This window comes from Aotus nancymaae, unplaced genomic scaffold (genome assembly GCF_030222135.1).
Source record: "Aotus nancymaae isolate 86718 unplaced genomic scaffold, 86718_ANA_hifiasm-v0.15.2.pri h1tg000040l, whole genome shotgun sequence".
NCBI classification, from domain to species: Eukaryota; Metazoa; Chordata; class Mammalia; order Primates; family Aotidae; genus Aotus; species Aotus nancymaae.
The window spans coordinates 107,072,854-107,098,363 of NW_026988454.1; the positions used below are offsets into that span (position 1 = coordinate 107,072,854).

Consider the following 25,510-nt stretch of genomic DNA (forward strand, 5'->3'; position numbering starts at 1 on the left):
CATTTTTCTCAGATCCTTCCTTCTCACCCTCTTCCATAAGTCAGTAAGCACTTTATAATAAAGTTTACTTAAATTCAAGTTGTCACATAGATCCTAATCTTGACAGATATAGATCAATTTCCTTTGCTCATGCTCTTAGAATCCTGTTTCTTTGCTTGAAAATTCTTACTTTAGCTAGTATTGATTTGTTCCTCAGCAGGGTTGACTAAGATCTATCCTCACTTGACTTCAGGATCTGTAATAACATGAGCCATGTCAATATTCATTGCTCCATTCTATCCTGGGACCTAGCACAGTGCCTGGCATAAAACAGGCATTGACAAAATACATATAAATGAATGAACGAATCCGTATCATGTGCCAGATTATGTATCAAATCCCTTTTATACATTCTTATTTCACTTTTAAAACCAAATATGTTATTATTAAATTGCTCTTATCATGTTGTTTTTAAAACAAAGTAAGCAAGGCATAGAAAATACACTAAAAGAAGATGTTCTGTCATCTGTATTCTACAGATTAGGGATTGAGTGTTAAATAGGCTAATCTTCTGCCCAGTGTCACATGAGTAGGATGACTGGAAGCTGAGACTTAAATTTAGGTCTTTCTGATTCCAGAACCCATGTCTTTGTCAAAATACCATGCTGCCTTTATGCAAATTCATATTGCTCTTTGAAAGTAACATTATTCAGCTTGATGAGATCTTGCAATTTACTTCACACAAGTATATGTACTTATAAGCCAGAAAAATTAGGCCAGAAATATTAAATGACTTTACCAGTTGCAAAGCTACTTAGTGAAAGAGCTGAACTTAATATAGTTGATCCCTGAATAATTTGGAGGTTAGGAACCTGAGACACCACAAGCACAGTAAAAAATCTAGGTATAATTTTGCTGCTGAAAACTTCACTACTAATAGCTTACCGTTGAGTGACAGCCTGTAACCCATCAATTAACACTTATTTTGTTTTTTGTTATCTTGAAATGGTGGGCAAATGCAGCTGGATACCTCACTCTACGGTCCATATGAAGCAATTCAGCTTTTTCTTATGTCATAACTTTTTTTCTGCTTCTTGGGAGCACGTCCAGTGTCACTAGTTGCACTTCTTATGAGTCTCCTGGTGTTATTTAAGGTTTATGGTATTGCACTAAATATAAAAACCACATAAGAACTGCAAGAGATCACTTTGTACTGTGATATGCAATTTACTGGAGAGATGAACTGTTCATACAGAGATGAGTAACATCACCAGGATTTTAAGTGGATACCCACACTTGAGCTCACTGAAATAGCAAAAGGAGGTGGCTACAGAATTATTACAGTAGTACAGTATGTACTACAGTTAATTTTACGCAGTGATGATTTAGTACTGAATCATTACATGTACATTTCTCTTGACTGCAAATGGCACTATCTACAGTCTGTGTCTGTATGCATGAGTTTTGATAAATCCTAACTTTTTATAATATATTTGTACTATTTTATAGTAGTAAATGAGAAAAATAGAATAGTATTGACATATATTTATGTATTCATACCTTTTTATTTTTTCGACATTTTTATGCTATGCGATTTGTCTGGAGGTTTTTTCAAATTGTTGAAAATCTCCAGAAAAAAATTTCATATGTTTATTTTTAAAAATCCCTGTACAAGTGTATCCACAGAGTTCAAATTTGTGTAGCTTATGCATCAGTTTTATATATACCTTTTGACACCTAAACTAATACCTTGAGAAATACTACTTCCAAAGTAAACCTGTAATGCTTTGGCTTGATTATAGTGTTAAGAAACATAAGCCTCCCACAATTGACATTGGAACTTATAATTTCATAGTGGAACAAATAGCTGGATAAAAAGATAGGTAGATATGACTCTAAGGCAAACTTGAATATTAGAAAAAGATTGCAGTAATGTCAAAGTCTTATATACTGTTTAGAATATAATTAGCAAAGAAAAGGACCAGAAAATACATTATATATTTTTCGTGGACATAAATGATCTTAGTTGTAATTTTTACCTCTAGCTGATATTAGTTGAGGAACAAGAGTGTTTGAATCTCTTCACTTCCATTATTTTACTAGCACTTCACCTTTATCAACAGGTGTCTAAGAGATTGTACAGCATGGGTTGTTATGAGATCTCTCTAGGAGACACAATTGGAGTGGGAACTCCAGGAAGTATGAAAAGAATGTTGGAAAGTGTGATGAAAGAAATCCCACCAAGTGCTCTTGCTGTTCACTGTCATGACACGTATGGACAAGCCTTAGCAAATATCCTTACGGCCCTTCAGGTATTTTGTACTCTTTGTGTGTTACGTGTGTGCATAGGGTGTGCATCTTTATCTGCAATATAAACATACTGAGAGATGAATTGTTACAATTTTTATAAAATGTTATGAATCTCATTTTAACATGAGATTAAAATGACAGGCATTGGGAATGAGATTTAACATGAGATTAAAATGACAGGCATTGCACATGACAGGCACTTGGGAAATATTTGTAAATTTCACATTTTTTAGGTCAATGGATATGTCTTATTACTGTTAATTTGATTTGATAAAATCTGTAATCTCTTCTTTTTAGAAGTATTAGTCTTAGCAGAGTTATGTCTGCTTGTTTTTTTTCTTATATTCTGTCAACCATAACATTTAATAGAGTGAAATATGATGGCATTTTTAGCAGTGTAAAACACAAAAATAGTAGACTATTATAATCATAAAACGAATGCTCTTTTTTGGAGATTTCATGCTCTATGATGGGAAGATATGGTGCTGAAATATAGTGTATTTTGCTTAAAATGTTTTCCTGATGTTGGCAAGCTTACTTTTTGTAAAACTTATGCTTTTTAATCAAGTATATTCCATCATATGATAAAATGAAGAGATCTAGAAAGTTGGAGGATTACAAATTGCTTATTACATTCTGTGTTATTTTAAATTTATTCTTTTGAAAGAATAGACATAGTAGCATTAAAAGAATGCTATTTTTAAATTAATGTCAGGTTCTTAAATGCAGCTAAAAATAGATTCATTTGATATTGTTAGAATTCAAGATTTTGAAGGCCATATAGTCTACCAAGATAAGACTATATAAAAGCTTTCTGGTGAGGCTGAAAACCAATATGTAAAGCTTAATATCACAGTCCTCAAGTCTACAGTTGTTTGGCAGAAGTTAAAAATCAATGGGAAGATCAAGTTCCACAAGGGCTTATTTTGACTTTGTAACATATGTGTACAAATCCTTATTTATCCTCCGGAAGCAAGAAAGGAACATTCTATTAAATCAGAGAAAAGAGAAAATGTTATTCCATGGTCTATTAGGCGTGGGAATTTTTACAATTTTCCTTCCCCAGGTGTTCTAATTTCTGAAACAATAGAAAACTAGGCAGCACTTCAGGATCCTGTGTTCAGCTGCAACTGTAACTTAATAAGTGTTTCTGAAGGGCTGTCTTTCTCTCTCTCATTTCTCTGTATGAATATATCTTCTATATTCTAACACTTAGAATAATCATTTATTTGTGTAGCATATTTATTATAGAATGAATGACAGTTTAGCTCTTTGGAATAAAGATCTATAGTACAAAATCTGGGACCCCAAACTTCTGCTTCTGGACTATATCTGCCTCTTGAAAATGCCCAAGGAACAAAACATTGCTGATATCCCAATGCAATTTTAATGGTTAAGGAAGGTCTATTTGAAGAAGCAACTGTTGAAATCTTATCTAACAAATGAAAAGGAACTAACCCTAAAATGGTCTGTATGTGTTGTGTGTGTGTGCACGTATGTGAAAAAAATGTTTTAAGCTGATGAAACATCTTTTGGAGAAAAGTCCTTGGAGAAGGAGAGGATTATGTCCTAGTAATTAAAAGAAGACTAATGTATTCAGATAAATTAAGGTTTATAACATTTGCTAGATTGGTTGAATTGCACTGTCTCTATTTTCAGAGAGATTGGGACTGAAATTCTGGGCCATTTTTTCATCTTATTACAGCCATACAGGGGACAGGAAACAACCTTGGGCCTAAGTAAGATGAGGAAGAAGAATGAGAACACGTGTAAGGCCAGCACTCCCCAAAAGACCACACCCAGTCAAAGGGTGAATCAGCAAAAGATGCACCCCATAAAGAGAGAGAGCAAGCATATTCATGGCCCGTGGCCTCGGCTATGAGTGGAGGAGAAATATTACGTCTCTTTATACTACACAGACTTTTGTAGACCTTCATGTCACTTTAGGGTTCAAGTTCACATACCTGCAGAACTGGAAAGACCTAAGCAGATGAGTTATTTTCAAATGCTTATGGGTTAGTAGCACTGTATGTGCCAGAAAAACATATATATTCATATAAAATTTGTATTATTAATATATTGTTTATATAAAATATGAAAATAATATATTCTATATATTAATATATAAAAATATATATTTTAAGGAACATATCTTTAGCTTAAGCTGACCTATTTAAGATCTGTGTGTTTGTGTGTGCATGCACACGTGTGTGTGTGTGTGTGTGTTGGGGAGAGATTTATACTATACCCTTCAGTAGCTCCTGTGATAGAATGTCTAAGTGTCAGGATCTGTGTTTTCTGTTTTTCTACCATGGGCACAAGCTCTATTGTGTACATGGGACGCTGGGGCAGAAGGGGCATAGGAAAGCAGTAGTATACTTCCAGTTCTGTGTTACATTGACCCAGAGCTTAATTTATAGTCACAGTGTAAATACATGGATAAGAGAGTAAAAGAAGCTTTCATAATAAGCAACATGATATGAGGCCTGAGAAGCTACTATAAATGATTGAAAACATGGTCAAAAAGCAGAGATGTGCTGAAGAAACTAAAAGTTAAAGAGTTGTAGAGCTTTCTGTCTTTCCTGCCATCAGCTGGCATAGAGTTTGGTAACACACTGACAACATAAGAAAGATACATCCACAACTGCTCTCTTGAAACTGTAGGTAATTGAGACAGTGTTCAGATGTTTTGAAACTTTTATGTTTATGAAAGAGAGCCACATGTGGTACTGGAATGTCATTGCAGACACACGTGTACTGGTCCTGAGCAGCACTGAGAAAGGTTTTCACCAGTGCCCTTTTCTCACCCCTCTTCCAACAACCACAACAAAAACACAACAAGCAGGCTTAACTGTAGAGGAGAAGAAGAAAATATATTAAGAAAACTGTCAGTGTTTGAATAGAAGGAGAATCAAAGAAAATCTAACTTCATTAAGAATAGGGCCAACCTTGGCTTTAGGAAGCAGAAGCCATACTTCATTTTTTAAAAATGGAATCTTTGAAGTGGCTTCTAGTAAGATTAGTGGTGAATGTGGACTAGGTATCATTTGCTTTAATTTAGGAGTAGAGAAACAGTTTACAGTGCTTCAGACTAGAAGTTAATATTAAGGCAAGGAGACATGTAATAAGTGGAAACTTGGCCACAGTGATAGGAAACGAATGAAAGTTATAAATGGAACATCCCCCTCAGTCTGGAAAGCACACACTAATAGTGTAGTAGAAGGATTTTTTCTTGGGTTCCTGGGTTTTATTGTGTGTTTTTTTTATTACTTAAATATATGATTTATGGGACCGGAGATGGTTGTATGGAATTCAAGAATAATTATCATATTATTTAATATAGAGAAATTATTCTGAGCATATCGAATCTAATGTGGGATATTTACAATCCCTCAAAACCAAAAGAGAAAGAAAATGAGGTGACAAAAACGCATAGCATTTTAGTAACAGAGGAAACGGATGTGGCCCAATATACTTATCTTAATTTTTAGTGTAAAAATTTAACTTGAACCTTCTGCCAAGTACCTAAGTAAAAGGCCAGTTAACAAATTATTTAATCTAATTAATTTCTCAGTCTCTATTTTTCTTCACTGAAATAAGGAAACACATGAGATCCAGTACGGAAACAATAGCAATGCATTGACTGGCAGCATAAAGACAGCAGGCAATATTTAGATTTCTTCTGAAGAAGCACTGTATGTCCTTTTCTCTCTTAAACTTAATAAATTTTAATGTGCCTTTTCAATGTTTTTCTTATGTTTATTATACTTTTAGAAAGATCAAATTATTTACCTAATTTTTTTTACATCAAAAGCTTTCCGTTTTTAGATTGAGTCTTAACAAACCATGTTTAAATGCCACCAAATAACAAATCTTTCTTCACAGAGTTTGTTTTTCAGCTTCTCAAGAAGACATTTTTAAAATTTCCATTACTAGTCATTTAAACCTCTTTGTTTCTCAGTTCCATATTTGTAAGAATGGATGTAATGATGTCCACTTCCCTGATTTGTACAAAACTGAGATGAGATGCAGTATTTCTAGAATGATGCCTTGATAACAACACACTTGGTTGGATTGTTGACTTTTTAGTGTATATAACCAAGGCTCCCGAGCCACAGAAGTCTGAATGAACAAAGATGAACAAAGTGCCTTTTTACCACTGATATAAACAATCCAACCACTTGTAATACATATAGATATACATATACATATAGATGGGGTGAGGTATTTCTTATTTTTGTCTGTTTTTGTTTTGTTTTGTTCAATACTGAAGGCAATGGACAGTCACTGGAGGTTTTTAATTAAGGATCATTTGATTAATGCTTTGTGTTAGAGAACTTACTCTAAATTTTATATAGAGGATGGACTGGTATGAAACTGGCTACTGTAAAGATAAAAAGGTAGAAAAGGTCTAAAAACTAGAGACTAAAGAGAACACTATTGCAATTGTGTTGCTCCTGGTGAAAAATGATGAGGGGTACAATGTGTGTGTGTGTGCGTGTGTGTGTGTGTGTGTGTGTGTGTGTGTGGGGTTGGGTTGTTTATATGGTAAAAAATGGGTAAAATGGATAAACTTTCTAATAATTTTATTTGCTTTCGTTCATCTCCAACATCTTTTTATTAACATAAGCATCTCTCTGATTTTGTCAATAGGTGATCATTTTAGTTTTTGTCTTTAGGAATAATATAACCTTCATCTATTTCTAGATATCCACAGGTATAATGGATAGCTGGAAAAAGCTGCTTCTGAGCTAGAGGAAATTTTAAACTGACATCCAGTTAATCAACATTTAAAAATAACACATACAAGAGTTCTCATTCGACTGTAATAAGCTAAAAATGAAAGTGGTTAATCTTCATGCAACAGACTATGCTTAGAGCATAAACTTGAAGCTCACCAAGAGAGTAAAGCTCACTGAGAAAGAAAGTAAACACGTCTAAATATGCCCTGCCACTCCCACAGCATTTCCTACAAGCTGATCAAAGGGTCAAGCAGTAGGAAAATCGATTGTCAAGTGCTTACTGAGTCAGAAAGGTAAAAAAGAATGAAGACTGGATTCATCGGTAGAAGGGTTTTTTGTTTGCTTGTTTTTCTTTTTATTCTTATTTAACAGTTGTGTGGTTTTTGTTGTTGTTTGTTTGTTTGTTTTTAAATCATTGTTTCCACACTTACATCAGCAACATTAATTTCCAGTTGGTTGACACTCTAGGATAAAAGAGTAGGCATAGGGAATAACATATATTGTGATCTCCATTTCCAGAAGTCCCATCTCACTGGACCAAGGAAACTCTAACACATACTGAATTGTTAGAACATCTTCTTGGGGATCCAGAGGCTGAGAAGGTCATAGGCACAGTCCTGGAGTGCAGATATACACAGAGAAGTAGAGTAGAGGCTCATGAAACTGACAGATTACAGGATGGAGAATATGACTGGTAGCTGTTCACTTTCCATGGGGTCAGGTGTTGTGGTTTTCTGTTTCATTTTCCTGAAGCAGTGTCTTCCTAACGGGTACTTTTAGTTTTCACTGACTTTTCTATTAGCTACAGAATATGATATTGGGATAATTGTATTTCCTCACATGCAAAATAATTCTGTTACACTAGAAGATAAATCAAAGTATATGTTCATACCCTTTTCATGAAATTTTCTTTGATTCAAAACCAATAATCAAAATATTTTGTTTGCTTTTCTTGACAAATTTGATTAAATTAGTGTGATCATAGTAATTCCAAAAATGAAAGATGATGGATATTTTTTTTTTATCACTAATTGCACCTAGTATGACATTAATCCTAGGTTTCAGCTGTTGCCTTATTTTCTTCAGACATAATAATTCAAGTTTAAAATCAGGACAACTCATTCTGGTTAATTTTTACCTTTTAAAAAATAATCATTCTTAATTTTAAAATGATTTTTCCTTGCTCTTATCACCTTTGAGAAAAGAAAGCATAATCTATTAATACTAATAGTTTCTTCTCAGTCAAATCTTTCTTGTTCTAGGGGCTTAAATTTATATTATGGTAAAGATTGAGGCCAGATAATGATACGATTCTTCCTTTGGTGTATTACCTTTTTGAGAACCTCTTACCTATTCTGTAAATGTCTCATCTTATTATTTTAATCTTGTTTTCAATATATTGTTTTTAACCAAACACTTTTAGCATATTTCTTAACACATATGGCCTTAATTTGGAAATTTTGTTGTTATGCTATGGTGTTTGCATAAAACATACTAAGCTTTTTATTTTTAAATTTCTTTTCATGTTTTTTTCTCTCACTTCAAAGTTCATATTTACAAGGAAATTTTATGCATATACATTCTTGCCCCTGAATATAATGTAACACACCCTTTTTCCTTTGGAACATTGGTTTGAATTGGCCAGTATGGTATTGAACATAAACTACTATTCACATGACTGTTTTTTTAGCTTAATGTAATATAACCAGTTAATGGTTATATGCCCAGCTGTTAAACACACCACCCCCAACACACACACGATTGGAAGCACTGATAACTCCAATAGCCCAAATTCAGGAACCTCTTAGCTTTATTAGTTGAACAACTTTCTCATATATTGCCAAAATATTTCTAACTCTGGGTTTAAACAAAATAGAAGTAATATATATTGTTAGATCACACTGGCTCATTCTTATAAAATTACTGCTCAGTTTAGAATACCAGATTTATTTAATAGTATCATTGAAGGTTGGGTTAAAGATTGAAAACCAATGGATTGGAGGATGTGGAGAATTTAATAATTTTAAGTCAAACAGAATTTAATAATTTTAAGTCAAACAGTTGGAACTCTCATCTGGAACTGAAAAAGGTTTTATTTATTTATTTATAAACTTCTCTTCAATAGAGAGCATAATATACAATATAAATTATTTCTATCAATTGGAATCATTTAGAATTATTTTATGAATTATTTTAAAATATGAATTTAACCTAAAAAATGTTTGTTGATTGTCTTCTGTGTAACAGTCTCTCAGTCTCTCTGCTGTTAGGTAAACCTGTTAATTTTTTAAAATCATGATGGAACACCACCTTTTCCTCAATAATTTTTTAATCTATCAAATAAAATATGAGAATCATGTCAAATTGCATAGGCAAGAAGTCAAGTTGTATTTATCCACATTCTAAATTTGTTATACTGACTTAACTTTTAAAAATATCTATATAAATATGATTAACTGTAAGAATCAGGTTATGGCTACCTACTTCTACTAAAGACTTTTCAGATTCAGTAATACAATTTTATAAAATTTGTGTCTTTTTCTGATGGAACTTTTAACAGATTTCCCAAGAAATGTAAAAATCACAGTACCCTGTGTCATCCTAGCCCAAAATAAAATTTCATTTTCATCCATTGTATTGAAAAATGTTTTATTCTGCTTTACAGTTTATTTACCTTATATGAGAGAGAGAGAGAGAGAGAGAGAGAGTGTGTGTGTGTGTGTATTTGTACTAATGTATGCATATAATCTAATTCAGTCAGGTGGCCTAGTATTGGGAAGGATACATACAAGAGTAAGTTCAAGGGCCAGGCGCAGTAGCTCACACCTGTAATCCCAGCACTTTCGGAGGCCGAGGTGGGTGGATCACTAGGTCAAAAGATTGAGACCATCCTGGCCAACATGGTGAATCCTCGTCTTTACTAAAAATACAAAAATTAGCTGGGTATGGTGGCGCACGACTATAGTCCTACCTACTTGGGAGGCTGAGGCAGGAGAATCACTTGAACCCAGGAAGTGGAGGTTGTAGTGAACTGAGATCATGCTACTGCACTCCAGCCTGGTGACAGAGCCAGACTCTGTCAAAAAAAAAAAAAAAAAAAAGAAAAAGAAAAAGTCTAAGCTTAGGTTACCAACCTTGGAGAGTTTCCAGTAGGAACAGAGACAAACTTTAAGTGTTATAGTAACCCAGAGGAGATGCTTGGCAGGAAACACGGGGTAAGGTATTTCTTGTTTTTGTCTGTTTTGTTTAATACTGAAGGCAATAGACAGCCAATGGAGGTTTTTAATTAGGGATCATTTGATTAATTTTTTTGTGTTAAAGAAATTAGTCTAAATTTTATGTAGAGGATGGACTGGTATGAATCTGGGTACTGTAAAGAAAAAAAAGTACAAAAGTTCTGGAGACCAGAGACTAAAGAGAACACTTTTGCAATCCTGTTGCTCCTGGTGAAAAATGATGAGGGGTACTATGGTCTGAATCTTTGTGTTTTCAAAATGTTCATGTTTAAACCTAATCACCAATTTGATGGTATTAAGAGGAGGGGCTTCTGGGAGGTGATCAGGACTGCCTTCATGAATAGAATTAGTTCCCTCATAAAAGAGGCTCAAAGGAATTTATTTGCCACTTCTGCCATGTGAGGACATGGTAGGAGGAAAGAAGGTACCAGGCACCATCTACAAAGCTAAAAACAGCCCTCACCAGATACCGATTCTGCTGGCACTTTCATCTTGGACTTCCACCTTCTAGAACTGTGAGAAATAAATCTTTGTTATTTATAAACCACCTGCTTATGGCACTTTGTTATAGCAGCCCAAACAGACAAGGGGAAAGATAAGGTAGAGGAATCATATGAGAGAGGTTATTCCCATGCAGAAGCAGTGAGACTAAGAATTGCTTGTGAGTGTATGTAAAGTGAGGATGGTAAAAGATAAGGGTTAGAGAGAAGGACAGTGAATAATGACGCTAAGGGTACAAGTTTGGAAAATAGATGGATGTCATTAAAACATCGATCTTTCCAAGGCAATGCCAGCTTTATAAGAACACATGCAGAGACCTATTTGCTAATGATAGTAATCCATATTTTATGAGTTCATGTTTTACAGGGCCACAGATGTGCTTTAGGGTTGACCCTCAAAATATTGTGGGAATAATTTTTAGATGTATTCCAGAAGCCTATTGGGCAAGTAGACTTCTGGGAGGCCTGCCTGGCAAATAAAACAGTGTGTACTATGAAGCCTGAACTTTACATCTACTACTTTATTGTTGACCAAAGCAGTTGTAGTTGAGTTTATTGGCTTGTTCCCAATAAATAAAAAGTTTATTTTTCAAATATTTAGAAAATATGGAAAATCACAAAAATAATTACTTATAATTCTACCACACAGAGGAAACTAGTGTTAAATTATTAAGTATTAATATATAAGTATTACATAATATTCATAGATGTATATATACACACACACATACATATTGTGCATGTATATCCATGTAGGTAATAGTCATGAGGTCCATGTTTATTTTGCTTAATATATTATGATTAGCATTCTTGTTACGGAAACTTTTCCAGATATGATTTTTAAAACCAAAATGGCCTACCATCACATAAGTGTATGTTAAATGTGTATATTAATTTAACTGATCCCACTTCTGATTGGGAGCAGTTATTTTAATATAATGAAAATGAACATTCTTATTTCTAATATTTTATTCATCTTATTTTAGAATGGATTTTCAGGGAAAATGTAAGATCATTAGAGAGGTTTGATATATTATGTCAGTCAAGAGTTTTTAGAAAGGCTATTTCCAGCCTATACACTCACTAGGTTTATATAATATTATAATGTAAAATATATGCCAACTCGATTTACATTTGATATGCCATTTTAATTTCTGTTTGCATTTGTTTTGTGGGGCTGAACTGTTCTTTCATATGGTTAATGATTATTTGTATTTTTTAATTAATTGTTGTTCTTGTTCTTTGTCTGCTCTTTGTATTGAAATGTTTTTTCTCATAAATGTTAAGAGCTATTTATGTTAAGATATTATTACTTAAATATTAAGGTATACATCTAACATGTGTGTATATATGGTAGGATTATTTTTCAAAGCTTGCTTTTTGTGTGTTAATACATATGTGCATTACATTTGTGTTTATTCATTTATGAAGTTATTTTAAGAAACATATATTGAATGCATACTACTACCAGATACTGTTCTAGGCACATAAGCATGATAGAAAGCACTGTCATGTCTTCAAGTAGCTCATATTCAGGCAGGGGAGTACAGATGATAGGAACAGCCTCCCTTCATGCCCTGACACACACCTATAGAAGCACAGTTTAGAGCATATTAATTGGTGATAAAAATTATGCAAATATTAAAGAGAACATGCAGTAATAAACAGAGGATGGGAAATTTGGAGGGGTGGTGAAGGAAGGCAGGTTGCAGTATTAACTAGATGGTTCAGAAGACGATTTTAAGAAAAGATGTAAGCAAATAACTGGGGTAGATAAGGGTATTACTTCACAACTGGGAACAGAGCATTTCAGTCTGAGGGAATAGTTACAGTCAAGATTCTAACATGTGTTCAGCAAACACCAGTGTGGCCAGTGTGGCTGGAGATACGTGAGTAAGGAAGAGAGGAAGAGAGGATACTTGTAGACTATTGTAAATTCTTTGGCTTTTACTCTGAGTGAAATGGAAAAAAATTACAGGGTTTTGAGCAGTTCTAGACTGCATTTCAAAAGGGATTATTCTGACTGTTCTGTTGAGACTACACTGTAAGGAGGGGGCAAAATAAGAATTAAAAGACAAGTTAGAAAGGATGTAATTGCAATAGTTCAGGAAAAAAATAATGATGGTTTGCATAAATGTGGTAAATATAGAGGTGGTAAGCATATTCTAAATGTATTTTTACTTTTTTTAAATTGTATTTTAGGTTTTGGGGTACATGTGAAGAACATGCAAAATTGTTGCATAGGTACACACATGGCAGTGTGATTTGCTGCCTTCCTTCCCTTCACTTATATCTGGCATTTCTCCCCATGTTCTCTCTCCCCACCTCCCCACCCCCCGCTGTCCCTCCTCTATTTCCCCCCAACAGACCCCAGTGTGTAGTGCTCCCCTCCCTGTGTCCATGTGTTCTCATTGTTCAACACCCACCTATGAGTGAGAACATGCGGTGTTTGATTTTGTGTTCTTGTGTCAGTTTGCTGAGAATGATGGTTTCCAGGTTCATCCATGTCCCTACAAAGGATGAGAACTCATCGTTTTTGATGGCTGCATAATATTCCATGGTATATATGTGGCACATTTTCCCTGTCCAGTCTATCATTGATGGGCATTTGGGTTGGTTCCAGGTCTTTGCTATTGTAAACTGTGCTGCAATGAACATTTGTGTGCATGTGTCCTTATAGTAGAACGATTTATAATCCTTTGGATATATACCCAGTAATGGGATTGCTGGGTCAAATGGAATTTCTATTTCTAGGTCCTTGAGGAATAGCCACACTGTCTTCCACAATGGTTGAACTAATTTACACTCCTACCAACAGTGTAAAAGTGTTCCTATTACTCCACATCCTCTCCAGCATCTGTTGTCTCCAGATTTTTTAATGGTTGCCATTCTAACTGGCGTGAGATGGTATCTCAATGAGTTTTGATTTGCATTTCTCTAATGACCAGTGATGATGAGCATTTTTTCATATGTTTGTTGGTCTCGTGTATGTCTTCTTTTGTAAAGTGTCTGTTCATAAATGTATTTTTAAATTTGAATTTATTTCATGGTGAATTAGATGTAGAGTAAGGATCACAAATACACTCAATTGTTCACCTGAGCAACTGGAAGGATGAAACTGCCGTCAACCAAGACGGAAAATGCTGAGTGGACAATATTTGTGGTCAAAGATTAGAATTTCAGTTTGGGGCATGTTATATTTGAGAAATCTGCTAAACATCTAGATGGAGCTTTTGAGTAGGCAGTTGCATATATAAGAATTGGGAGGGGATATGAAGTCTTCCCTGAGGACATAAGAGGCATATAGATCATATTTAAATCCAGCAGACTGTAGAAGATGATAAATGGGGCACAGATACACTCCATCCTTAAGAGATCAGAGCAGAGTAGTTTGAGGAGACTGAAAAATGGTGATATTTGAAGTAAGAGAAACCTGAGAGTCTTGAGCCCTAGAGTCTGAAAAAACGGGTTCCAAGAAGAAAGAGGCATTAAATGCTATATATGGGTCAGGTTTGATGAGGATCAAGGATTGCCCACATTGTCATCCCTTTATGCCTTCTGCTTTTGGAGTTATGCTTAGAAAGATCTTTAATACACCAAGAAGATGTATATGACTTCCTATCTTTTCTTTAACTTCATTTCTTCCAATAAAATATGTAACTCAACTGGACTTTTTATTCAAGGTAAAATATAAAAATCTATTTTTATATAAACACATTTTTTATTCATTTATTACCAAACCCATTCTTTCCCCACTAATCCAAAATGTTCATCCATGACACATACTATGTTTAAATTGAGTCTCTCTCTGGAATTTCTATTCTGTGATAACAATAACTGAAATTAATAATTTTTGGAATGTTTTACCCGAGTTATTCTATTTTATCCTCATGACAATCCCATGAAATAGTTTTTATAACTTTATTTATTTAAAAAAATAACGTAATTGTAGCTTAGCAAAGTTAGGGAAGTTGTCCAATGTTTCCTACTTGAAAGATAGTAGAATCAGGATTTCAACCCAGCTCAGCTCGTCTCTTTCCATCTCTTTGACCTATTTATTTCTTGCAAATGCCACACTTTTCATTAATGTGTCTTTATATTACATTTTAAATCTGACATAACATGTCTTGGTCCTTTAATAAAATCCTTCTTGGCCAGGCGTGGTGGCTTACTCCTGTAATCTCAGCACTTTGGGAAGTTGAGGTGGGCTGATCACCTGAGGTCTGGAGTTTGAGACCAGCCAGGCCAACATGGTATAATCCTATCTCTACTAAAAATACAAAAATTAGCTGAGTACGTGACACGTGCCTGTAGTCCCAGCTACTGGAGAGGCTGAGGCAGAAAAATCATCTGAACCTGGGATGTGAACATTGTAGTGAGTCGAGACTGTGCAAGTGCACTCTAACCTGTGACAGAGTGAGACTCTGTTTCAAAAAAATAAATAAAATAATCCTTTTTGTTTATATATATATATAAATCGTTTCATATATATAGTCTATATATATCAATAGTCTATATAGATATACATATTATAGATATATATACTATAGATCTATATACTATTGATACATATAGACTATTAACATATATACTATTGATATATATAAGACTATATATATAGACTATTGATATATATACACACACACAATTATATATAGATATATATATCTATTATATATATACTATATATCTATCATATATCTATCTATAAATATATATAGATATATATATCTATCATATATCTATCTATAAATATATATAGATATATATATCTATCTCTCTATATAAATATATATAATAGATATATATATAGACTGTTGATATATATATAATAGACTATATATATATAGACTATTGATATATAGATATATATAGAGAGAGACCATTGAGATATATATATATAATTAGTCTATGGATTTAATATAATGGATATTTTGGGGATGTAGTTTTGAACAAATTTAGTTTAAATTCAATTAGACTATATATATGTAGTCTATTGATATATATATATCGATATATATATTAGATCAATATAAATATTACTATATATGTATATACTATGTATATATATGTATATACTACTATATATGTAGTCTAATATATATATCTATATATATATCAATAGACTACATATATATATATTGATCTAATATATATATCGATATATATATATCAATAGACTACATATATATATAGTCTAATTGAATTTAAACTAAATTTGTTCAAAACTACATCCCCCAAACATCCATTATATTAAATCCATAGATTAATTTACAAAGAATTGATTTAATGATAATATTCAGTGATCCAATCCAATAAAGTGGTGTAGTTTTCAATTTATTCAAGTTATTATTTGTATAAAAATGAAATTTGGTTGTTTTTTTTTCCTATAGAAGGCCCATGATTCCATAGATTTCTTCTGGATTGGGATCATTATAATACAGACTTCTGTTTATCTTTCAGATTTGAACTGTATCTTCCTTGAGTTCTATCAATCGCTCCTCTCTTCATTCAAATTTCTCAGAACATTCTTATATTGATTTGTGTATAAAAGTTAAAATTTACTTATATTAAGCTTATGAATACCATGAGAAATTTCTTGAGGGAAATCTTTCCTTGCAGGATATGGAAAATATTTTCACGACATCAATTTCCTGAGGTGAAATAAATTTGAGGTTTGAAGAGGATGCTTTGAGAATTAGGTTCCTTTTACTTTGATCTCACAGTAACTACAGATAACTAAATAAAGCTCACATTTCTTAGTAAAATGTTTTCAGTTCAGTAAACATTCTTAAAGGAAACATTTGTTTCAGTAACCAAAACCCATGGCTTTCAGTTGACGGTCCAAATTAAAAGAATACTGTTTCTATTCTGAAAGGAAAGAAAATGTTATTTATTTTTCTAAATAGACATTTTGGAACACTTTTCTTTGAAAATATACAAGGCTTTATAGATAACAGACCTTAGAGTTATAAGTGTTAATACCCACTTCAGCTGTAAGGAGGCCAATAGAATAATTTTAAAAGAATGTCTACGGCTGAATCCACTAAAAAATATGAAATATTAAAAAGAAAGAGGACTATTTTTATTTACGAAGATATAACTTCAATAAAGAGGTGAAGGCAACTTCTTAAATTTTACCTTGATTCACTATTGCCTCATTTGCATTCTTTAAAAAAAGACACAGAACTTCCTAAGGATTAAGGGTATGCCTAAAACCATGTTAATTCAAAATAATTGTGATTTACAAATATTAATGTTTGCCAAAGTGATAATGGTGTTTTTTAGCTTACTTAAAATCATGGTGTCTTATTGTAGAATCAGAGTATTAGAAATGCATTTCTGTCTCAAATTCCAGGCGAGTGGGTGCATATGTGATAAAGGTGGGAAGATGTGACTCTATGAAGAAGTGGAAATAAAAGCACTATTTTTTTGAGGAAATTTTGTACGTGCACTGGGTAAAAAATAGAAGAAACAGTAAGAGGGAGGCACATGAAGGAGGAGCCTCTCTTGGGCATTTGACTTGAATGTTCAATTGAAAAAGAACACTAGTAAAGAATTATCTTATGGCAAATATTAATACTGCTTTATTCTTTGGTCTGGGTGCACAAATACATAGATAGACAGATATACATACAGATAGATATAGAAAAAATTGCTTATTTTCCAAAATTGTGAAAATTAATATTGAAATTCTGTTTTATTGTGAATTAAATTTTAAACTTGTCTATAAAGTGAGTTTATGTTATTGCATGGCAAAAAAAAAAAAAAAATAGATTGGAACTAAGTTGCAAGGGGTCCCTTAAAATAGGCATGCCTTCACTAGCTAACACACACTGGGCCTACTCTAACAGTGGAGATCTCATTTGTCTCTTGTCTCCCACTTATTTTTTTTTTAATTTTGGGGGCTACATAGTAGTTGTATATATTTATAGGATACATGAGATATTTTGATTCAGGCATACAATGCATATAATTATATGCCTTCACTAGCTTACACGGACTGAGCATACTCTAAGAGTGTAGATCTCATTTCTTGTATCTCACTTTTTTTTTATTTTGGGGGGTACATAGTTGTATATATTTGTAGGATACATGAGATATTTTAATTCAGGGATACAATACATAATAATTATATAAGGAAAATGGGGTAGCCATCACCTCAAGCACTTACCCTTTCTGTTGCAAACATTCCAATTCTACTCTTTTAGTTATATTTAAATGTAAAATAAATTTTCTTTTTGAGACAGGGTCTCACTTTGTCACCCAGGCTAAATAGCTCACTGTACTCTTGACCTCCCTAGCTCAAGTCATCCTCCCACCTCAGCCTCCCAAGTAGCTGGGACTACAGGCATGCAGCACCACACCTAGAAAATTTTTGTATTTTTTGTAGAGAAAGTGTTTCACAAGTTGCCCAGGCTGGCCTTGAACTTCTGGGTTCAAGCAATCCACCCACCTTAGCCCTCCAAAATGTTGAGATTCTAGGCATGAGCCACTGTACCCAGCCTACAATAAATTATTGTTGACTGTAGTCTCCTGTTATACTATCAAATACTAGATCTTATTCATTCCCTCTATTTTATATCCATTAACCATTCCCACTCCTTACGACGTTACCATTCCTAGCCTCTGGTAGTCATTGTTCTACTCTCTGTCTCCATGAGCTCAATTATTTTAATTTTTAGCTTCCACAAATAAGTGAGATTAAGTGAAGTTTGTATTCATGTCATTAATCCCCGTCAAATGGATAGTTTTCAAATATTTTCTCTCATTCTGTGGGTTCTTTGTTGTTTCCTTTGCTATGCAGAAGCTTTTTAATCGGATGAAATCTCTTAAAATTACATTATTTTAAGTTGATGTAATTTGTCCACCTTTGCTTTGTAGGGTATTACCCAAGAAAGACAAATCTAAGACCTCAAACTGTGAAACTACTAAAAGAAAGCATTGGGGAAACTCTTACTTCTTTTACCTCTGCAAGCATTTGAACCTGTTTTAAATTTTTGAAGAAAAAAATGTTGGTAATGGGGATGTGAAATGGTAAATTCATAAAAAGAATTCTGAGCTTCTTAGTAATCCAAGATCCCATTAGAAAGACTGCCTTCTTTAGTAAGCAGAGAAATTCTGGATTAGATTAGTGGGTACTGGACTTTATAACAAATTCTGTCGAACTGTGGTAAGCTAAAGTGAATAAAGCAATCGACATGCACATACATTTGCAATTAACTTTTTGCTTATCCTTTAAATATTCAGGTTTTCACATACTGAAGTCGTTTATTTTTTTTCATTCTAAAAAGGAAATCATTAAATGTCTCTAAATGAGTGTCTACATTGTTCTGACCTGCTGTGCTAATATAAAAAATGGATATAAAGGAAAATATAAAGGGAAAGAGTAAGATTACATGAAGATCACTCTTGGTTACATAAATGGAAAACGTAGGATGAGAGTGGCAAGTGATTAGTAACTGATTGGTCCATGAAAGTGATTCCGGAAATTTATTGAACTGTCCACATTTTCTTAGGATTCCATATTTTAAATAAACCACAGCACATAGTGAAATGCAAACAAAATAGGCAGCACCAAAATACAAGCATAAAATTAGGAAAAATGTGTAGTTTATATGTGTCTAAAGTGTTGTGGTTAAGATAACAGGACTAGCAAAATTTTTTCTCAGCAGATACTAGACTGCCTGACAGTTAAAGTTCCCATGATAAATGTGGAAAGGCTGCCACAGGACTTTCCTGTTGCATAGTAAATGGTCCTTGTATGAAGCCCAAGCCTGGTAAGGATGGTCCCTGTCTCCATAAACTCAGTCTTTTCAGCTGCAAAATGCACGTGTCAACTAGGTGATGAGAGATATCTTTCAGCTTAGACTTGGTTTAAGGTTAAAACTACTTAAAGCCATGCATAGTTCAATTCACTGGCAGATGGTAGGCAAAAAAAGAGAGCAATTCAGAGGCACAAAGATGGTCAGAGCCATAGTCTTCCTTTTCTGAATTTAGGTAGAAAGATAATAGTGAAGAATCAATTTCTAGGGAAAGATTTCTTCTTTAATATCTTTAATATATCTATTTACCATGAAAAATACTAAAATGAAAAATGTATGATTATCTCAATGGTTATGTAATGTATATATACTGTAACTCATGTATTTACTTATCTATTCTTCCATTAAAAGACATTTAGGCATCCAGCATTTTTTACTATTCGGTCTTTGTTTTTTTTCCCATAATTTTTAAAAACAAGGCTTACACATAAGGGGAGCAAATCCATAACATGCTTTAAGAGCAGCTGTTGCTGTAGAGGCAACAGTGTGATGTTAGATGCAGTCATTCTGAGTTCCACTGCTCTACCCCCTCCTAACTCATTTCCTGTGTCCAGTATAACCTTGATCACAAATCCTACAAGGATATTACAAGAAAGAAAACTCATAGCCAAATCTATTTCACTATATCCTAATAAAATATTTCAAAGGGACTCTAGTGACACATTAAAAGACTAATCCATTTCAACCAAGTTGGATTTATCCCAGATATTCTGGTTCAACATAGAAAACCAATCAGTAGAATTACCACATTAATAAAATAAAGAAAAATCTTGTGATTATCTCAAGTGATGAAGTAAATTATTTGACATACTTAGCGAAGTAGGTATTCTAGCCAGTGCAATAAGGAAAGGAAATGAACAAAATGTGCAAGTTGGAAAGGATGAAATACAATTATCATGACTTCAAATGCCGTAATTGTGTATTCAAACTTCCAAAGTAAATTATAGGTAAACTATTAAAATCAATAAATAAATTTAGGAAGATTGTAGAATATAAGCACATATGTATAAATTACCAGTATTTTTATATATACTAGTAACAAATATTTGAAATGAAACAACACATTTCCAATTGCAATATTAGTAAAATATAAAACAGTAAGGCATAGATTTAACAACAGACATGTTACACTGCTACATAGAAAGTAACATAACACTATGAATAGAAGTTTTATAAATTTAAGTAAATGGAGAGATAATCCAAAAGAGGAACTTTAAATCTAAAGAACTTATCAGATAACAAATCTCAATATAAAGCTAAAATAATTAAAACAGCATAATAGCAATACAAGAATAGACATACAGACCAAAAAGACAGAAAAGAGAGCTGAGAAAGAAATCCAAACATACACAGTTACCTGATTTGTGATAAAATCATGACTACAATTCAGTGAGAAAAGCATGATCTTTTCAATAAATGGTGCTAGCTCAACTGGATATTCATATAGAAAAAAGAATCTTAATCTTTATACACAAAGATTATAAGTCTAAATATGAAGTAAATAACATGAGAAGAATATTTTGCATAGACAGAGACTTATTACATAACACATGAAAAAGGCTAACAATGGAAAATAAATGATAAACAGGCTATACTACAATTAGGATTTTCTGTTCATAAAAAGATACATTGTGAGCTTCTGTGTTAGCTCCAAGGGTAAAGAGCTTGGAAATCACCTTCATTTTTACAGCATGGACAAGCTTGACAAATGGAAACTAAATAACCTTTCTTGGATCTATCAGAAAACTGGGGTTTAGGTACAAACTTCTGCCCTGAAATCTGGAGAGACAAGCAAATGCAGAACTGCACATTCGAGATCTCCCTAACTGGTAATTTTGACAAATCACTGTAGTCTGAGTGTGGATAAGCATAAAAGTGAGAAACACTTGAAGCAAGAGTTTTAAGGGGATCACTAATTTTGTGAGTCTCACCTCCTATCAGGTTCTAAAAGTGAGAATTTGAGAAGACCTTTCTGTGACTCTGGCAAGGAGAGGGAAAGAATAATCACTGTGAAATATTACCAGAACATTCTCTATTACAAAGGCCTATTGTAGATAGAAAGAAATTACTAGAACCTTATCCCAGCTGGGGAAAGGGTATTCATTCCTCTCTAGCCCCCACTACACTTCCTGTAGCACCAAAGGGATAAACAAAAGTTGCTATCACTGGAGAAACACTCGGGAAGGTCAACATTTAAAACGCACAGGCGCACTACAAGTCTGAAATTTAATTGCAAGATTAAGGAATGCTTTTCTTCTTTCACACCTTATCACCACAACAAAAGGTTTCCAGTATAATAACAGGGATTACAGTAGAAAGAACTACAAGAAGCAGACCCTATCTGAGGAGGAAACTTAGGAAAGCCCGCCATAAATAGAAAAGGCAAAGACAAGGAAACTAGAGAAATTTGAAGTCTCTGGCAGTTACAGCTACAGCAAACATGAAACACAGCAAAACTCCTAGCCAGATAAACAGATAAACATACAATTTCACACTCATACCCTGTTTACCTCAGTTACTATTACCAGATACAATGTGTAGGCTTTCAACAACTGCAACAAAAAATCAGAGGCAGACAAAAAGCCAAGAACAAAATACAACCTGAAGAGACAAAGCAACCCTCAGAATCAGACTCAGGTATGACACAGATATTGGAATGATGAGACAGGGAATTCAAACGAACTATGACTACTATGTTAAGGGATTTATTGGCAAAAGTAGACAACATGCAAAAAAGAGATGGGAATGTAAACATGTAGATGGAAGCTCCAAAAAAAAAAAAAAAAGAATAAAAAAGTAATGCTAGAAAAAAACCCAGCAGAAATGAAAAATACCTTTAATAGGCTCCTCAGTAGACTAGATGTGGCTAATGAGAGAATCAGTAAGCTGAAAAATATGTCAGCAGATACTTCATAAAACTGAAATGCAAAAAGGAAAAAATAGCAAAAACATTCAGAATACATTATCCAAGAATGATTACATTAAGTTTAAAAGGCCCTGTAAAGATCTATTACATGTATAATTAAAATACCAGGAGGAGAAGAGACAGAGAACACAGCAGAATAAACATTTGAAGCAATAATGGTTGAGGGCTTTCCAAAATCAATGACAGCCATGAACTCATAGATCCAGGAAGCTCAGTGAGAAGCAACTAGAAAGTAGAATGAAGTAACTGAAGCACTGAAAGTAAAAACCCACCAGCCTAGAATTCTATATTCAATAAAATTACTCTTCAAAAGTGAAGTAGAAACAAAGACTTTCTCAGAAAAACAAGAACTGAAAGATTTCATCATCAAGAGATCTGCCCTACTAGAAATGTAAAAAGACAGTCTTCACAGAGAAGGATACTTACATATATATCAGAAAATTAGATCTATGCAAAGAAAAATAAGACATCAGAGATGTAATATATAAAAATAAAATATAATCTTTTAATTATTCTTATCTATTAATAACTATTCAAACTAATAATGGTAACAAGGTACAGGGTAATTGTAGCATATGGGTAAGTGAAGTGATAATATTATAAAAGATGGGAGGAATGAATTTGGATACTTACAAGGTATTAGTGCTACAAATAAAATAGTACAGTATTATTTGAAGATGTATTATATAGCCACTAGACTGTTTGCAATTATAAAGTCTGAGGATACCCAGCACTGGCAAAAATGTGGAACAAATGGTACTCTCACACACTGCTTGTGGAATTTTAAATTGGTGCCACCACTCTGTAAAATATGCATATTTTAGAACCCAGCAATTCCATTCCTAGGTATATAAACAATAGAAATGTCTGCATGTATTCACTGAAGATACGTTCAAGAATGTTCATGCTAGTACTCTTTATAGTAGCTCCAAATTGGAAGCAACCCAAAAACACATCAGTAAAACAATTAGTACACAGATTGTGATAGATATATATAGATATATATATATAGATATAGATATAGATATATATATGTCTTCATGAGAATGAAAAACTGCTACATACAGCATGGTTGAATTTCAAAACAACATGGTGAATGATAAATCAGACATAATAAAGTATATTGTTTGATTACATTTTTTATTGTACTTTAGGTTCTGGGGTACATGTGCTGATCAAGCAGGATTGTTGCATAGGTATACACATAGTAAGCTGGTTTGCTGCCTCCATCACCCCATCCCCTACATCTGGCATTTCTCCCCATCTTATCCTTCTCTGACCTCCCTACACCCCCGCTGTCCATCACCTGCCCCCCTCCAATAGACCCCAGTGTGTGAAGCTCCCCTCCTTGTGTCTATGTGTTCTTATTGTTCATCACTCACCTATGAGTGAGAACATGCAGTGTTTGATTTTCTGTTCTTGTGTCAGTTTGCTGAGAATGATGGTTTCCAGATTCATCCATGTCCCTACAAAGGACACGAACTCATCATTTTTTTATGGCTGCATAGTATTCCATGGTGTATATATGTCACATTTTCCTTGTCTAGTCTATCATCCATGGGCATTTGTGTTGGTTCCAGGTCTTTGCTATTGTAAACAGTGCCGCTATGAACATACGTGTGCGTGTGTCTTTATAATAGAATGATTTATAATCCTTTGGGTATATACTCAGTAATGGGCTTACTGAGTCAAATGGAATTTCTATTTCTAGGTCCTTGAGGAATCGCCACACTGTCTTCCACAATGGTTGAACTAGTTTACACTTCCACCAACAGTGTAAAAGTGTTCCTGTTTCTCCACATCCTCTCCAGCAATGATCGCCATTCTAACTGGTGTGAGGTGGTATTTCAATGTGCTTTTGATTTACATTTCTCTAATAATCAGTGATAATGAGCATTTTTTCATGTGTTTGTTGGCCTCATATATGTCTTCTTTTGGAAAGTGTCTGTTCATATCCTTCATCCACTTCTGTATGGGTTTGCGTTTTTCTTGTAAATCTGTTTTAGTTCTTTGTAGATTCTTGATATTAGCCCTTTGTCAGATGCATAGATTGCAAAATTTTTTTTCCCATTATTTTGGTTGACAGTTCACTCTAATGATGGTTTCTTTTGCTGTACAGAAGCTCTGGAGTCTAATTAGGTTCCTTTTGCCTATTTTGGCTTTTGTTGCCAATGCTTTTGGTGTTTTAGTCATGAAGTCCTTGCCTATGCCTATGTCCTGAGTGGTTTTGCCTAGGTTTTCTTCTTGGGTTTTTATGGTGTTAGGTATTATGTTTAAGTCTTTAATCCATCTGGAATTAATTTTAGTGTAAGGTGTCAAGAAGGGGTCCAGTTTCGGCTTTCTGCACACTGCTAGCCAGTTTTCCCAACACCATTTATTAAACAGAGAATCCTTTCCCCATTGCTTGTTTTTGTCAGGTTTGTCAAAGATCAGATGGTTCTAGATGTGTGGTGTTGCCTCCAGGCCTCTGTTCTGTTCCATTGGTCTATATCTCTGTTTTGGAACCAGTACCATGCTGTTTTTATTACTGTAGCCTTGTAATATAGTTTGAAATCAGGTAGTGTGATGCCTCCAGCTTTGTTCTTTTTGCTTAGGATTATCTTGGCTATGCGGGCTCTCCTTTGGTTCCATATGAAGTTTAAGGTGGATTTTTCCAGTTCTGTGAAGAAGGTCATTGGTAGCTTGATGGGGATAGCATTGAATCTATAAATTACTTTGGGCAGTATGGCCATTTTCATGATATTGATTCTTCCTAAACATAAGCATGGAGTGTTTATCCATCTGTTTGTTTCCTCTCTTATTTCCTTGAGCAGTGGTTTGTAGTTCTCCTTAAGGAGGTCCTTTACATCCTTTGTTAATTGTATTCCTAGGTATTTTATTCTCTTTGTAGCAATTGTGATTGGGAGTTTGCTCATGATTTGGCTCTCTGTTAGCCTGTTATTGGTGTATAGAAATGCTTGTGATTTTTGCACATTGATTTTGTAGCCTGAGA

At 33.7% G+C, this 25,510-nt stretch overlaps 1 protein-coding gene across 5 annotated transcripts in view; it reads left to right on the plus strand.

Annotated features, from left to right (window-relative positions):
• The window catches only part of HMGCLL1 (3-hydroxy-3-methylglutaryl-CoA lyase like 1), a 149,032-nt gene that overhangs the window by 79,953 nt on the left and 43,569 nt on the right, over positions 1-25,510 (plus strand). For 2 of the 5 annotated variants that reach the window (XM_021665431.2, XM_021665434.2), the window contains one exon: positions 2,103-2,291. In XM_021665431.2, the coding sequence (XP_021521106.1) occupies positions 2,103-2,291 (189 nt within the window). Of the gene's footprint in view, positions 1-2,102; positions 2,292-3,994; positions 4,249-6,996; positions 9,755-18,651; positions 19,962-25,510 lie in introns of those variants that run through there. The other 3 variants (XM_021665433.2, XM_021665432.2, XM_064360973.1) reach the window with 3 other exon arrangements.